Source organism: Electrophorus electricus, chromosome 16, assembly GCF_041902795.1.
Source record: "Electrophorus electricus isolate QZ-2024a chromosome 16, ASM4190279v1, whole genome shotgun sequence".
NCBI classification, from domain to species: domain Eukaryota; kingdom Metazoa; phylum Chordata; class Actinopteri; order Gymnotiformes; family Gymnotidae; genus Electrophorus; species Electrophorus electricus.
In genome coordinates, this window is record NC_137512.1 from 19,574,498 (window position 1) to 19,591,694 (window position 17,197).

Here is a 17,197-nt window from a genome sequence, read left to right on the forward strand (position 1 = left end):
ACACTACATACACACATAATAACATTCAATAGGAGGTGAAAGTAGAGAGCCTGGCCTTTTACAATAGATGTTATTATCTAGCCTTCTATTTTAAGGTGTGTTTTTATAGTTTTTTTTGTTGTTGTTGTTGTTGTTTTTTAAACCAGTCTTTTTAACAGTGATTAAAAAACGTGGAACAAATGAAGAACCGAGATGACAGTACATAATAAGACAATCCTAATCCTTTCTTTAAGTTTACCCGTTGAGCTACTGAATGCGTTGAGTGAGGTGATTTCCCACGGCAGGGCACGGGGATAACCGCGCTGTGTTTGGTCCTGTAGATGAGGCCGGACCGGGCCCGGTGAAGAGCAAGTACGACGCTCTGGACTTCGATACTCTCCTCAAGGAGGCTCAGAGGAGCCTGCACCGCTGACGTGTCTCAGAGCCAGTTCCTCGTGTTCCAAACCCCACCCCACCCCCCCCATCCCCTTTATGAAACCCCAGCTGAGACGCCGCCTCATGTTTACATTTTCGAACATTGGAATCGGAAACTTTTTTTTTTTTAAGGAAGGACTTACTGAGAACTGAAGGCACCTGGGGCGTGAGGGCGAACCCGAGGAACAGAACAGCGACTGAGAGACGCAAGGACGATGAAACGCGCTCGTGCGTATGTTTGCAAGGTGGCCGTCCCTGATCCTGAGCGGCTGTAGCAAACCCTTTCTCTGTTTGGTCATTGTGATGTGTGTGTGTGTGCGCGCGTGTGTGTGTGTGTGTGTGTGTGGGGGGGGGGTGTTTGTTTTTGTTTTGTTTTTTGTTTTTTGGAACTCTCTGTCCCTTAAAAGTGTATAAACAATGATTGCTTTATATTAACAAATCTTTGTGGATATTTAACTGTGTTACAAAAGGTGGGGGGGGGCACAAAACTCCTAACAACAGAGTTTACAAATCAAAAAGGAAAAAAAAAAAGTTTTTTGTTTGTGTTTGTTTTTTGTTTTTGTTTTTTTGTTTTTTGTTTTTTTATTTTAGTGCTTCCTTATTTCATCTATGCACTCAAACGAGGTAGCGTTTGTGGTTTCTCAACGGCCCCTCCCTCCGACAGGCCTTCTGCCACTCCCTGCCACAGACCGCGAGCAGCGGGACCCCAAGACCCCTCCGCCCAAGGTGCACCATCCACCGTCCCCCTCACGACCGTGTCTCAGCGCAGACACCTGGAGCGGCGAGGCAGACGCCCTCGGACGCGACAGAAGCCCGGCTTGAATGGAGCAGTGTCAACAGCTGTTTCATCCAGAAAAAGAACCGCTCCGATCTGCCACCAACGCAATGGACCAGGTTGCTTTCGCTCCTGGGGGGGGACCGTCCCTCACAGATCTGAATGTACTCTGCCCCGTCTTAGTTGAGGAAGGTTTTTCCGCAGCCTGGCGGTGCAAATTGACCTGACATATGGGCCATCCTGCTGGTTGCCATGTCGTTCAGTTGGAATGTCATGATGGAATGTCATGTTTGCGCCCGAAAGCTCTCGCTGTGGGCAGCACTAGAGAGAAAGGCGGCGAAAATCTGGGAGGAAGATCTTTCCAAAGCTCCCAAGAGATACCAGGGTGTCTCTGCCTTGTTTACATCTCCCTCTCTTAAACACACACTGTCTCCCTCTTTCCACGAATGCTCAGATGTTTATCCCCTCCCGCCTAATAGGGGAAGATCTGCGGGTTTTTTTCTAGCTCTTGCCTCGTAGTTCAAACTCTTTACTCGTGCGGTGTGTTGTTTTCGAAGTGTAAAAACGTATCCGTGTGTTGCTGTCCCTGTCTTTTGTCGGGTCTGGGCCTGGGCTCGGCCCCCGTTTGTGTGCTGGGAGCCCAAGTCTCTGGTCCCTCGTCTGTGTTTTACTTCTGCGGGGGCCGGAGCCCAGCCCGCGGGCCCTCGTGCGGCGGAGCTTTGTGCTTTTCGTGTATGTGCGCGTGTTCCTGACGCATTATCCCCAGCCTATCCAGTTTTGCCCAATCGCCTTCTCAGCAAACACACCAGGAAACTCAATGTTTACATCACTGAATCCTCCTGTGACTCTGTTCGAGCGCACACTACGTACAAGACGCCTTATCCGGTGTTGAGGCTCCCCTAACAGGACGTGTCTTCTTGGCCTAACCTGGGGAACCGAAGGTTCATACACATGCTTGTTTTTTAAAAAAAAATAAATAAATAAATAAAATGCTGAGTCATCTAAATACCCACAAGGATCCTGAAAATAAGTCATGTTCGTGTTTAGTACGTATACTACTAAAGTGAGAGAATGTGCTGGTTTACATGGCTATATATAGATCTATATATATAAATATATATAGCTATATAATGTGTACATAGCACTGTGTCTAATGTAAACATGATAGTGGTGTGCTGTATAGCAGTGTGTTCACTCGTGTGTTCGGAAGCAGGCCTGTCCGGGTGTCAAGGGGAAAGGTGACCCAATGATGCAAGTGTCTGGTGATGCAAGGTTGAGCAATACAGGGAGATACAGAAGGGAACTATGGCTTCATAAGTCGAACGCTGTTGTAAAAAGTATCCCTTTAGAAATTTAAATATTTTCTTCCTTTTTTAATGATTGTAATTAAGTATTTTCTTTTTTTTTTTAATGGAATTAAGATGCAATACATATATAATGGAGCCTTTCTCATAAACGGAAGGTGTTATTTAAGAGGTAAGAGGTTGGTTGTTTTAAAGTTATTGGGGCAGTCCTTGAAATAATCCTTTACTGTACGTTGCAGTGAAATACACACCGGAGAAGTGGTGTGTACTTCTCAAACATCCACTAACTAGTCCACTAGGCAAAGCTCCCAGAAGTGAAGTCCCCTTGGAGTGGGGTATAGCGATGCTAGTTTTGACTGGTACTCACTTGGACTACTGAATCCCTCCGCACTTTCATGCAGTATTAGTGAACACATATGACTTAGTTGTGTGTGTGTGTGTGTGTGTGTGTGTGTGTGTGTGTGTGTGTGTGTGTGTGTCTAGGCCTGCTGAAGTCTGGGATTGTTGGACAATGTCAGTGTGTCCAGCAAGGAATACTCTGAGAGCCCAGTCTCCCAAGGAAAGCCTTAAACCAGTAGAGGAAAACAAAAAACACACCTCACTAGCTTTTATTAATAACTGTACTGTCCTTTAAAACTCCAATCTGTTTTCTTAAGTAACTTTTTCAATACAGCCATATTATCAAAGGTGTATACAGTACATATATAAAATATATGTATTCGGGTTTGTGTAGATAAATATATAGATATATAATTTCGTATAGAGATCTTTGACCATTTTATTCAGCGTTTGAAAGTACTTCAATACATTTCAACATACAGTGTCAGTCTCGAATGTACAGACTGAGATTATCCAAACTAAAAGAAAAACTTCCAAAGGGAAGCCTTTTCAAATGCAATACATCTCCATTTCAGCAATCACTACAGAAGCTTGAGATGACTTGACCAAAAAGTATATTTGATGTTTGTGCCAGAAAGGTGCAGTCCCACATCAAATCCATCTCACGGTTGAATGTTATGAGTATGCTTGGCCCTCATTTGTTTGTGTGTGTGTGTGTGTGTGTGTGTGTGTGCGCGTGTGCGCGTGTGCATGGTGTCCATGTGTGTGTGCTTCTGACAATAATTTAAAAAATTAAAAAACAGACCCATCACATCACTTAAAATCATAATCATGTCGCATGTCTTATCTTCTCATCGCTCACAAAGTGTACTGCAATAGTAGACAGAATGTGCCCACTTGGTCATCACTCATTGTTGTAATTGGCAGATATTCGTATCGTCTGTGCTGTGCTACGAGCATGACTATCTAAATTTGTTCCTATTCCATGTCATTTTGGTGCCACAGCATCAGCTGACAGAGTGTCTCTGGTGTTTCTGTGTATCCCAGAAGCCAGTGATGCTCGTAGTCTTTGGTGGAAAGAAAATCTGTGTCATGGGGCATACTTTGATTTCTTTGTCGTTTCATGTCTATTGGTCGAGTCTTTACATCTAATAACTATCAAATTCACTCTGATTTTTTTTAACTTAGTTTTTGGTATATGGTAAATACTGCTAGTAAGATTTTATATTTTTACATATATTGGTTTTGAGTTTGTTCTTTTTATTTATATGCCACTTAGTTTGAATGTCTTTTAATGGTGTTTTTCCTTTGTATTGTGTGATTTCATATGTCTTGAGAATGGGGACAAATGCATTTCAGTATTTTTGAATTGTTAAAATCTAGTTTCGCAGATTTATCTATACAGTGGAAATCTGATGTTGTAAATTATATTTTAATTCGTGTAAATAGTTTAAAAAAGATGATGGCTTCCTTTTGAACTGAATACATTTCTTTTCAGAGATTGTTTACATTATTAAACTGTAGAAACTGATCCTCATATACTGTACAAACATACATATATTCATCTATTTGCCTCCAGAAAATAAAACAAAAATCCTAATGACCATTGTACTCTGGTAATCTGTGCATGTGTTATTCAGATAATGCAAGAGACACATTTCACAAGATACACTTGCTGGGTTATGCAACCAGGGAGTGCAGTGTTTCCCAGCAAACTCAAGTGAATGTTACAAAACCATCACTGCAGCTAGTATGAGGAAACAGTCTTGGCCAGATTGGATAGGAATGAGTATGTAGCAAAAGGGAGTGTGAATTTAGAATTTAGCATGTGTTAGGAAATCACTGTGTAAGCGGGAGATGAGTGACTGGCTACTGTGTAGGAATTCAGTAGCCAGGCCCAGCCTCCAGATCTCAGACTCATGATGCCTAAGCTGTTCTTCCAGGCTCCCGAGGAGAGCCAGTGGCGGTTTGCGATTCAGATCTCGGTGTGGCGTGGCTTTCTGAGTATCCACCGTGGGCCGTCTGCGCGCAAACGAGTTGGCTCCTCGATGGCGGAAGCTGGAGGTGTGTCTCTCTAAAGCTCTGCAGCGTGGAGGTAGAAACAGGGCCATTGAGTCATGACATCGAACCCTGCTGACCTGCCCTGGCTAGGGTTGTGGGATGATGACCGTCATAGCTGACCCAGATCTACTACTTCTTCTTCCTGCCCTGCCAATCAGCCGTTGCCCGTTTCCCCACTCAATTACGCTGCGCCACTCACCACCCTCACCACCGCCAACCCTCCGGGCACCGTGTTGGGTTTTGGAAAATCATTATGTGTGTCCCCTGTGGGACAGTTAGCACACACATAAACTCAGCCAAGTGTATAGAATCTGCTAGGCACAAAGCTGCTGTTGCAGAAAATCTACAATGCACTGATGGGTTATATGAACTCCAATGGGGCACAAGGTTTTTTTTTGTTGTTTTTTTTAGCCGATTTATTTTTAGCACTTTTGATTTTGATTGACTGTATACATGAAGAATGAGGGGAAGGCTAATATAGAGCAAACTAAAAAATAAAATGAACACTTTTTGGAGCTACATTAAGACTGTCATGTCTTAAACTTTACATTTTAAAGAATGCAGTGTGTGCACACTGTAGTGTTGTCATATCAATCTTTTTAAAGCCTCAAGCTTGTAAAATGGATTTGTCTATATCAGACTTCAAGTAACTTCTAAGCGTGGCCTCAATTAGTAGTTGACTTAAAATAATGAAACGATTTTGCTAACAAAAAATAAAGTTGGTGTGTCTTGTATGGGCTCTCGGAGATTTAGCTGAGCACACAGGTCTTAGTCTGTGTGGCTGGTGCATTACAACCTGCAAGAGAAAAGAGAACAGAGGTTAGTTAAACCTGCACAGGTTGGACATCAAGTGTCTCTTACTTAAAATCTGCCCCATAAGCAAAAGCACTTTTTATGTTGGTCTCTTAGCATGAAAACCACCACAGCAGCAGGGATTCTAGAGCAACAAGATGATTCTTTTGGTTCTTTCTGGTTCATATGGTCTGATACAGAGCTACAAAACTATACTATACGAAAGGTTCAGGAAATTAACGTGTTTCTGTGGTGCGAGAGGCTCTCACCCGGGTTGACGGATGCTTTGGCCGCGACGGTGGCCTCTGTGGCCTTCTTGGCCTCCTCGAGCTGCGCCAGCTTAGCCTCGTGGATTTCTTTGAGGTTGTTCCACTCCTTCCTGTTGTTCATCAGTCTCTGTAGCATAGGTGTGATCTCCACATGGAAGCGAGAAAACTCCTGCAGAAGGAGACACCCAGCCATGCAACTAAGTGAGGCTGACAATGAAATACAGAAGTGGCAGGACAGAGCTGTACTAAGGGGTTTGTGGTCACTGCTTGGGTTGGCTTGAGGAAGCATTTTGATTGGCCAGGAATAGTAAACTGCAGTTCAAAGTGCTCCATAACATCTAGAAATGACATTTGCAAAATTCTAGGTGCAAAAATCCTAGAACATGACACTCATACCTGGGAATGACACTCATACCTGGGAATGATGTCGCTACGTTGGCTGGGTAATTGCAGCATTCAGTTCTGAAAATCTAACCACTGTATAATACCATAATGCAATTCTCATTCTTCCATTCTCCCAGTATTTCACAAGCCATGTTACCGTTCAATAAAAGATCATTAACCAGTTATAGTCACAACAGTAAATAAGTCGATGTCTAGACCATCCGGATAAGTTTAAGATTCAGTTTAATCGTACATGTGCGGCATGGACTTATCAAAATGGAGTACCTCACCTTGTACACAAAGGAGCAGACAAAATCTATAAAACCACACTGCAATTTGGGCAGCTCGTCTGCTTTCTTCCTGTCCATCATGGGCTAGAGAGCAAACAGAACTTCATTAGTCTTATGTGAGAGTGAAACCCCCCATTCTTTTCTTTAAAAAAATAAAATAAATAAAAGCCCCCCCCCCCCCCCCCCCCCCCCCCGTTGCTCAGGAAAAAAAAAGAAAAAGAAAAAAAAAAAGCCAATTTTTTCAGTCGCTCAGGATTGTCAGACTTAAAGTTAGTAGCCATGTCACAGCAATTTGAAGAGCTCAACATTAAAGGATCTGGAGTCAGTGTAGTGTAAAATAGGGGAGTTAGGGGACAGTGCAGCCGACTGCGCCACTCTGACCGCTCTTTCTGATTCACTGCACTACATAATAGGCAGTACATCACCACGTGGCCCGTGGGGAATCTTTACTCTTTCTGCTTCTCCCCGTCTTTCCCATCACTGCCTCTCCTCCTCCTCCTCTCTGTCTCATCATTCCTGGAGAATATCTCACAATGGGCTGCTGCTCGAGGACTGTCCTCTCCAAGTCGCCTTGCTCCCAGAACTCTGCCGCCACAGACAGCGCCACCTACAGAAGGACACAGGCACGCTCACGTTAGCTTATACCTGCGCTAAGATGTGCCGTGCAATGTGCAATGTTAGGAATATATCGGGCGGACTTAGCAAAGGGATCAACGTGTTAAAGACCATCTGTCAGAGAATGTTCCAAGTGATTCAGTGAGGGGCTTCGGCGAGCTTTTTAATGTGACACCGCTATCATTTTGGCTAAGAGCACGTCCAATTCCTCACAAGTAGTCAGTATGATTTATTAGCCTAAGAGCTCCACAAACTTTAGACTTGGGCTGATAACTCAACAGAACAAAAGTACTACTGTTTGACTCTACTGTGGCGTGTGCACACGTAAACTGTAACAATCAATGGTTTAATTTTTTAAGGACTTTTTTCAAGGACTCGTGCGTTTTTTCAAGTTATGAAACATTCAAGTTAGGAGGTTTTTTGTTTTTTTAATGAGTTGTGCGTTTTCTTCCAGGACTCAAGGATGCTTAACCATTAAAGAAAAGCAGTTAAAATATTAAGAGAAACTGTAAAGAGACAAAAACATATTGTCATGCCCAATTATTCTCAATTAGCTTCTCTTTAATGCATACAAGAGAATCACTAGAAAGAGAAAGCTTTGAAATATTTTGAAACCTGATGTCACGTAAGCACAAAAAATTGCCTAGGCTGCAGAAATGCAAACAACACTGCGTAAACAAATCGTCACATTACCGTCGGAATAGAGCCGAGACTTATTAAAGCATATTGCCTTATAGTAAAGATATTTCCTCTGTGCAGTCATGGCTTGTTCCCATGCAGAGGGTTTGGAATCTGACGTGCTGAGCGAAATTGCATTATGCACAGAGCTGCCGTACCTTACTCTGGATCTCCCAGGGCTTGGCAATAGCAGACAAATCACAAGCGGTCATCATCATTGCCCTGTTGTGGAAACATCAGCAGCACCATGCTGTGGTTATGAATGAGCTCAGTTGGGTCCCTGTGATAGTCGTAAAGTAAGAAAGTGCTATGCAAGAAGTAGAAGGCCAGGTATCCGTCACTGCATTCGCTGCATTGCACCAAATTTCTCTTGCTGTGGCTCAGGCGAATTTTACTAGTGCGTATACACAGAGACATGCAGGGCAAGGTCTTATCTTGAACTGGCACCTAAAGTGTTCATATGCCCGTCTGTACTTACATGACTATTTCCTTTCTGGTTGTCTCCAGCATCATGTACTTGGTCCAGTCTTCCTCGTTCTCATATGTTTTGGATTGATCCACAATCTTTTGAAACATGGCCCTTTTCCTGCACAAAAAGAGCATCGTTCCAGGTGCACATAGCCAAATGTCCAGTGTCCAAGAGTTAACACTGCAATGTTCATTTCCAGCTAGACACAAATGAACAATATTAGAGTTAATTCAGCGCTCTAGCTGTTAACACTGGGGACTATGGACTGTTACAATCCAATGACCACCTAAAAATGTTCTTATACATTCTATGGTGGAACACCCTTGATCTGTGATGTAGTATTCAGGATTCACACATCATTGCAACTCTATAATATTCAATATCCTTACTTGAAATACAAAGCCAAATCTGTAGCAATGATAGCTATGTCCATCAAATGGATGACAATATCGTGCTGGCGCCGGTTAAGATTCTGGTAGATATTCAAAGCCTGAAAGGATCACAGTAAACGAGAAAAGACTGCTGACTGGAAGTAATGAAAAGGTAGCCTTTCTGGTGATCTGCACCGATTGGCCAGCTTCTTAAGGGCTCGCATGCACAGACATGCATAGCAGCTATTTTGTTAAAATATTAGGAGGAACTTTGAAAATCTGAAAAGTTTCTAAAGTTTTGGGCTACCTCATCTCTTAGCAGAGTTTTACCAAACTCCAGATGGTGTCTCTCAAGGATGGAGGAGCCATATAGCTTTGCCAGTGGGTTCCCTGATCTGTGAAAATCATTTGGGAAAGGACCTGCTTTAAAGGAGAGAAATGCTCGAAAACATAATACCATATGGTTGAGATATATTGTTATAGCATATGGCTGAGATATACTATGTTTAACAGTTCACATAGTTCTGTCTAGCAAGAGAACCGAGGGACGCTGACAGTTCATGGCAGTGATAACTGTAAGCAGACTGTACTTCATCTGGTAGAGGTTGTTGGTCCCGCGGTGGTCAATGTCATGGCAAAAACCAGCAGTGACCATGGCCATGGCCTCCAGATCCGTGTAGTAGCGCTTTAGGTTACCTGTCTGAAAGCATGTCAGGGCAAAAGCTTTAAAGCGCCTCCTGGGCAAGCTGCATAAGAAAGGCCGCCCAGACCCAGCAGCTGGGCTCCAGAGAGCTCATTAGGCTCAGTGACACCTGGGAGCAGTACTGCGAAGGGCTAAGTAAGGGCTGGGCTCACAGCACCACGCCTCAATGCCGCCTGACTCATGACTCGGCTGCTGCGCTTGCCAGTGGAGCAGCGGCGGAAGGTCTCGCGCTCTCACGCTCCAAGTTACCATTAGACAGCCATGCTCTCCACACGGAGGGTTATGTGTTGGAGGAGGGGCCTAGAACAATATGTATTCCCAGCACAAGGCCAAACACTAAAACCCCAAACACAACACAGCTGGGAGGAATCCATCAGCTACCCAAGCGCTGCAGTCAACAGGCGTTGTTTGTTTGTACCTAGACTCAGGTAGAGTGCAATCTGTTCAGAGGCACACTGCTGCTGGTCTAATATTAACCACATATATCCATCAAATGTAAATGGAATCACTGTGTAGCAGCTGTTTCTCACCATAAGCAGTGAGAACATGGTCTGGCCAACGTTGAAACCGTGTCTCCAGTTGTGGTAGGTAATTCTTCGGTACCCTTTACTGACAGAATACATGAACCTTGCCAGCACCTGCGGATAACAGAGCACTTCTGACCCACTGTCTCCCACAATTAGGCAAAGTTATGGAATGTATTTCAAAAATGCAGCAACCTTAGAGACAGGATTCCTAAACTAGTCACAGAACTAGTTCTGGATATCAGGTTGTTCTGAGCTTTGAGCCCTAACTTACCTCACGGGGAATGTGAAACTTGTTCACAACTCCCAGTTCATAGTACATTGCAATGCCACATTTAACAAGGTCCAGCTCAGAGTGGTCAAAATCACAGAAATGAAATTCGAAGATTTCTGACTCCTCTGAATCAGGTAGAACATCCATCTATAATGCAGATGAAATACCATTAAGTGTAGCCTTGATAAAATATGTGCTTTATCTATTAAATTGTTGATTTATTGATTGATTGATTCATTTATTCATTCATTCATTCACCAAAATCTCTTCCAGTTCATCTTCATCACATTCTTCTGGTTCTTTTCCATAGACTTCACGTGTATTCTACCACAGAATCCACAGATCAGACTGATATTATGTTACTACACTTTCCATGCATATTGTATTTCCTAACAAACAATCTGAGATATAAAACAAATGGTCTCTTTGCAGATACCCACACTTCCGTATTACACTCATATGACCGTTCAATATAAAGAGGAGACCTACAAGAAGCAGGGTGATCTATTCTCAGGTTTCCATTAAGGTTCCGTTCCTGTAGCTGCTCGACTCCACAAAATGCAGCAACCCACCAGGATGTTCTGGATCTCATCCTTCCTGCACTTGACGTGGTAGAGGACCATGTCCTGGTAGACATCATTGCGGTTCTCCAGCTTGTTCATCTTATCGTAAGTGTCTGGGTTCAGCACAGACCAGCCCAGGAACTGGGTGAGGGACTGAGATGGAAAAGATCGAGGGTTGGGAATCAAAGCAACTCACTGGCTGTACATTAACCTCATGCCAGTCAAGAACAAGCCCACTTGTTTTGGCAGCCAGGTTGACTCTGCATAAGGCAGCAGATTGGGTCTCTTTTTGGGTATAACGATCTGGGTAAAAAATTCGAAAATAAACAACGGAGAGACTGTTGTGTAATAATACAGCTGCTGTGACTCAGCGGTGTGACATGTCTACATATACTGAACTCACAAATACCTCCATTAGAGTTTCATCCATTTCATCGAATGGCTTTCCGTCTTTCCTGTTAAAAAATGTTGCAACACCAACTATTTCCTCTTTCTTGTTCACAATGGGCAGGGACAGAACATTCTTAATGGTCCAGCCTGATTCATCCAGTGGCTCTTTCTGTAAAATAAATTAATATGATGGGGTAAAAAAAATTATTTGAAGTAGTTGGTTAATGTAATGTTAATGCAGTCTTCTATTTTGATTAAGTAAAACATACTTAAGCTACTACTACTACTACTACTACTACTGATACAACTTATAATAATAATAATAACAATAATACTCATAATAATAGTAGTAGTACTTTTACTATAAGGCTGCTAAGAGCATGATTGCTTTTTTATTTCATGATTAAGATCTGAGCAATGTTTGATATTTTTGTGATTACTGAAAGAATACTAAAAAGCTGAGCTTACTTGGAATTCAAAGTATTCGTCCTGTGCCGCATTCATGATGTTACAGATCTGTAAAGCAGGCAGAGGTGATGAGAGGAACAGGGAGAGCAGCTCCGTTTCGTTAATTACAGCCTCCGTATATTCCTAGCTCCTCGTCCTCCCGTTCGCATTCCATTTCCCATCACTGTGCACGTGAGTGTTACATGCCCTCCTGCCTTAACGGCTCTGCGCTCGCGCGACAGCCATGACCAAAGGGTTTGGAGAACACCGCAGACTCACCAAGCCGTTTTCAGCTACAAAGGTGGGCAGTCCGCTGACCAGAGCCCAGTGGTCAGCAGGGGGGTTCCTGCAGAACGCAGTAGATGCGCCAGGTTTACCAAACGAGATGGGCATGGACAGGACATCTATGGTCTAACTACTGATGTAAAAACACTGAAACAGCACATCGATATAAGGATCTCCTTGGCCAGAATTACATTAAAAACAGTGTGATTCCTTTGGTCAAATCAGTGCTTTTTTCCCTCAATGACATGTCAAGTAATTAAAACGCTGAGACCAAGATCATAAACTTGAACTTACGGTATTACTTTAATGTCCTCCTTTCCATGCAATATGTAATCAATCACTTTGTAGAAGTTGATTTCCTGAAGGGGGGGAAAGCAAGTATCATATTTTTTTTTTCCCCTAAAGCAACACAAACCATATCTGTGATGAAGGACGCTGACTTTAAATACTGTGGCCTAAAGGTTAGCGAACACTCACTCTTCCATCAGGAGTCTTTGGTCCTGAATATGGAGGTACTTCCCCCATCAGAACAGGCCAAAGGTCAAAGAACTCCTAGAAGCATTATAAGAAATGCTTTTGGTCAGGAGGGCAGTTACCAATGTGCTATTGATCAGGGGCAAACACTCTTTCAGTATTTTATATTAAAAGTTTAAGATTTTTGAATGAACTAGGTCTGGTTTCAGACTCCCCTCTGCATAAGCTGTTATTTCATCTGAAGAGAAGGTTTGACATTTTGTCTGCTTAGAAGTCTATATCATATATTGAAAAAGTAAAAAAGTAATTCAGGTCAGGCATTATGGTTCTCGTGCAGTGACATGCACGTATCTTGAGAAAATCACCTTTGTTTTGGTCATGTCCAGCAGACCCACGGAGTATCGGTCACAGTTGAGGAAAGCACGCACTGTGTAGAGCGCCTTGTGGAACTGTCTCTCAATGTCCGTCAGCTCCTCGAAAACTTTGCTGGCAGACCATAGCAAAACCTATGAGGCAGAAGTAAAGGGAAACCACTCCACAAGCCAGAGCCAACGTAATGTTATTGCACTGGATGACAATAATAACATGGTTTCTTTTCAGATCACCTGTCCTCTTCTGGTTTCACAGTTGTGCAAGTAACTGAGGTGAAACACTCGTAGAACAAGATTGGCAAAGTTCAGATATTTCTGCAATGTCTGCAAGATATAGACATTTATTATGGGTAAATCAAACAGGCAGGTACCAGGGGCATAAAAATGTGCAGAATAATGACGTTGTGCACCCAAATCCTTCAGTATTTTATGTCAGATGGAGAAAGACATTGTAGTATGATGTACACCATCAATTAAAAAAAAACAAACCCAAAAAAGAGACAGGGGTAGAGGGTGAGATAGAGAGTGCGAGAGCAAACGAGAGGACACCTCCTCGTCCTGTGCGGTGAAACTAGGGCCGTCAATCTTGTTCACGGCCATGATGACAGCCACCATGTCCTTGCCGTTCATGATGGGCGTGGCCAGCACATTTTTGGTTTGGTACTCTGTCAGTGCATCCACAAAGTCACTGAAGTGGGTGCTCTGAAGGAATAGACAGTTTTAGAGTTAGCATGTCTCGAAAGAGTTTAGTATGTTCCCGAAACTATTAAGGTGGTGCTTAATCGAACTGTATGAGATTTTCTTGTCACATCATAAGTAGGGATCTGGTTTGTTCACGTTTGATAGGGGTCTGATCTTTACCAGGAAGTTTAAACTGCAAAAAAACTGTTTGTGCTTAAGGCTCCACTGGCTGTTATGAACACCTTACAAGTGCACCTTTGGGAGACACTGGACACGCCTTAGCAGGTAATAACAATTATTCTTCCCCTTAATCAGTACAGATATTGCAGTAATGACTTGCACATTATGGAGAGCTGTGATTCTGTTGAAAAGCAATGTATGAATGAGCTGGAGAGTCATGGTAAGCTGTCGCTGTTCTGCTGATGTGGAGGACATGGTTTTAGCCTCTGACCTTTAGATTTAATCCAGGATCGATCTAATTCAAGTAAGATTATCAGTCTTTATTCCCTGTGCCCAGTCACACCCAAAGTCAGAGGGAGAAGACACAGATCTTCAGTAATCCCACTCTAGAATCCTATGGCACTGGTGTGGTGAAGCCACACGGTCATTTGTATGGGAGAAAGCAGAAGGAGACGACTTCCTTCCAGGAACTTCTGGATTTCAGTCACACAACGCCATCGACAAAGGAAGCCAATTTGTTACATGTAATGATGTACTCTGGAGTGGTCGTGTTCTACAGAGGAAAATGTTTTACCTGATGAGGTGTCTGGGTTTGCATGCGGAGGGACGGCGACATTCTGCCTCTCACAAAAATGATTGTGCCTTGCTAATCAAATAGAGATGTGAATTTTATGGCTTTTACCACTATCATGCACATCAGGCTAGGTGCTTTTGAATAAATCAGTGTGATTGGGGTGGAATTGATCTGCTGGTCTTGGAAGCAGTGGTAGTGTCCTTTGGAAACTGCTCCCTGTGCTCTCCTTTAGAAGCACATTACGATCTAATCATGCCAGCAAACACATTCAAAGTATTTAAAACATGAAGTGATTAATAAGTGTTAAACATTACAAAGGTTTCAATGCAAATAAATGCAGTATTACATCATGTCTGTATTGGTGAACTTCACTGATTGCCAGGTGAAATAATAAACCATTCCGTTATTGCACAAAAATAGCACATTGTTTGTGTTTCATGTCATAATTCTTCAGCCTGATGGAAGTGTGTATCAGGATCTTACAGGATTTTGCAGTCCTGCACTGCCCTCTACTGCTCTGAATAGGTATTACTAACATTTTTCAAAGCAAGAACAACATAGTTCCTCACCTAACATACAGAGTCTTTCACCACATCTTATTGTTCTAGGCTTTGTACATACTTCTTATCAAAGCAGCAGAGTTGATGTACCTGCGTTACATCAGACACGTTAACCGTCCTCTTCACGCATGCCACGTGTCCCACAATGCCTTGGTCCAGCGAATAGACAACCTCGCTGTCCGGGGGCACGAGGCAGTCATCCAGGGCGGCATCTTTGTGGACGTTGAAGAGGCGCGTGGCGAGCTCAGCCGTGCCGTTCCGCTGCCGGTACATGAAGAGGCTCATGCGGTCGGAGCGCAGGATGAAGCTCAGATGGCGCATGAGGTTGAACACCGCCCGCTCCATCTGCAAGTGCTCCTGCAGGTCCCGCACCATGTCGAAAATGACCTCACTCTCCTCCACGGAGTTCAGCTCGTGGTACGTGCTGATGTCCACCTCTGTCTTCTTGGAAGTGGACAGCAGATTCGAGATGACCTGCGCGCGGAAGTGTGAGTCGTAGTATTGCTTGGCGAAGGCCGGATTGCTGTCCAAAAACTTCTCGGCCATATCCTGGTCCACTACAGCCATTTGGCCTCAGCTTAGAGGAAGCCTGCACGCTCGTTTCGAAATGTCCCAGTGCGCCTGCACACACCTCAGTGGTTTGTGTTGTCTTCTGCACTTGGCAGAAGGACTGCAGAGGAAGACTGGGGGATTATTGGGATTTAATAAGGCTAATCCTCGATCTAATAATAACTTGGATTATGAAATTCATTGGTCTCCATTAACATCCATATCATGAGAGAGTTCATTTATTCATTTATATGACTATGAAAGGCAATATTTGGCATTAGGACCAGGATTTTGTGATGGCAGACTTGGTTGTCTATTTGTCTTAGGTAAAGACTTCTAGCATAATATACTCAAATTAAAAATGTTAAATAATTTTGTTCATTAGATTTTTGAAGGTAGTGTAATATTTAATGTCCTTCTAAACTAGTCTCTAACTTGTTACCTGTCATGCTCCCCAGCCCTGACTACAGTTCCCAGCATACACCTGTTAGCAGCCCCTTGGATGTTCCATTCAGCGTCACCAACCTCGTCAAACTCATGCCTGTCTACTTAAACCTGTTTGTTTAGCTTATCATTACGCAGTATTGCCATGTCAGGTTGATGCATACTGATCATGCTCTCTGCCTGCCTATTGGTTGTGCTTCGGTTTTTTGTCTCACTCTGATTTGCTCACATTATTGGACTTTTGGTGCTCCTCTTGTTGACACGCTTGTCGTCCTCCCGTGTTTTGTTTGCACTCTCTCTGGCTACTGACCTTCACATGTTTTATGACTATAGCTCTGGGTTATCCTCGTACAAATAGAACCAATTTGCTTATTCATATCTGCGAGTGTCTGTCTCTAATCTGTGCCGTAACAGAACAATTTTGTTACAATACAGCCAGTACGAATATAGTTAAACTCATTTTAGTTATATTAGTTATATTTTAGAATATTGAAATACTCAGTTTGAAAGTCAAAAAAGTCAGATTCCTGAGTGGTATTCATAATACACATTTGTAATGTCATAGAATAAGAATAAGAAACAGCTGAAACTGAGAGAGCATACAATAATACATGTTTAAAGGAACACCAGTTATTCTTAAGTTATTAATTAATGATTAATATTTAAATATAGTTTTAACACTGACACTTTAAACCCAGTTGTGCACCATGAAGGAGGCTCTGATGTCATGAGTGGAGGATAGTGAAAAGAGCACCATTGCTGAAAAGTATAAGACTTCTTTGCCAAAATAAAAGCCAAAAAGTGAAACTTTTAAATTTAATTAAACAACGTTGTAAATGTAAACAAGACAAGCTGTGATCATTCACAGTTATATTGTTCTGACTACTGACTCTACAACAAATATTTTTTGTTGTTTTGATTATAGAATCTATCCATTGAACTAGTTTAAAAATAAGCTTCATTTATGAGCTAGGTATGTTAATCCATCCTTAGTTTAATAAATCTGACTTTTCATGAAAACTTTGCATAATTTGGAACACATCTTAGACAAGTCAACATCTAAGTCATTTGCATGATTTGGAACACATCTTAGACAAGTCAACATCTAAGTCATTTGCATGATTTGGAACACATCTTAGATAAATTAATACATGTAAAAGAGGAATTCTGATATGTAGTTTTACGGAAAACGTTGCTGGGACATAAAGTTTGGAATGGTGGAATGGCACTTTATAAAAAGACATATGTCCTTAATCAGAATTTAAACATAACTTTAAAGAATATGGCTTTAAATATTATATATATATATATATATAGATTTCTGACAGTTGGATCTGAAAACTGATCAAAATGTTCCTTATGATTAGGATAAAATTCTAATAAAAATGTTTTTATAGGAAAAAAAAAAGATTTTTGA

At 42.4% G+C, this 17,197-nt stretch overlaps 2 protein-coding genes and 1 long non-coding RNA gene across 7 annotated transcripts in view; 2 read left to right on the forward strand and 1 right to left on the reverse strand.

Annotated features, from left to right (window-relative positions):
* ppargc1b (peroxisome proliferator-activated receptor gamma, coactivator 1 beta) overlaps positions 1 to 4,436 on the forward strand; it is a 36,332-nt gene extending 31,896 nt beyond the window's left edge. For all 5 annotated transcript variants that reach the window (XM_081698661.1, XM_035532390.2, XM_081698665.1 and 2 more), the window contains one exon: positions 321 to 4,436. In XM_081698661.1, coding sequence (XP_081554787.1) covers positions 321 to 412 — 92 coding nt within the window. In that variant the 3' untranslated portion in view covers positions 413 to 4,436. The remainder of the gene's footprint in view (positions 1 to 320) is intronic.
* On the reverse strand, positions 4,106 to 15,439 carry pde6a (phosphodiesterase 6A, cGMP-specific, rod, alpha). The gene is made up of 22 exons (XM_027003626.3): positions 14,878 to 15,439; positions 13,342 to 13,494; positions 13,027 to 13,116; positions 12,787 to 12,927; positions 12,425 to 12,499; positions 12,242 to 12,306; positions 11,942 to 12,008; positions 11,684 to 11,731; positions 11,235 to 11,384; positions 10,835 to 10,978; positions 10,521 to 10,586; positions 10,263 to 10,409; positions 9,995 to 10,102; positions 9,352 to 9,461; positions 9,069 to 9,156; positions 8,780 to 8,880; positions 8,400 to 8,507; positions 8,080 to 8,143; positions 7,161 to 7,235; positions 6,629 to 6,712; positions 5,955 to 6,123; positions 4,106 to 5,689 (listed from the first exon to the last, which is right to left on the reverse strand). Exons 1-22 carry the CDS (start codon positions 15,352 to 15,354, stop codon positions 5,643 to 5,645), a joined length of 2,577 nt encoding a protein of 858 aa, XP_026859427.2. The 5' UTR covers positions 15,355 to 15,439; the 3' UTR covers positions 4,106 to 5,642.
* On the forward strand, positions 13,463 to 14,577 carry LOC113573397 (uncharacterized). Its single transcript, XR_003410202.2, has 2 exons — positions 13,463 to 13,758; positions 13,991 to 14,577. It is a non-coding gene; the product is annotated as an uncharacterized LOC113573397 (long non-coding RNA).
* Positions 15,440 to 17,197: the final 1,758 nt, after the last annotated feature.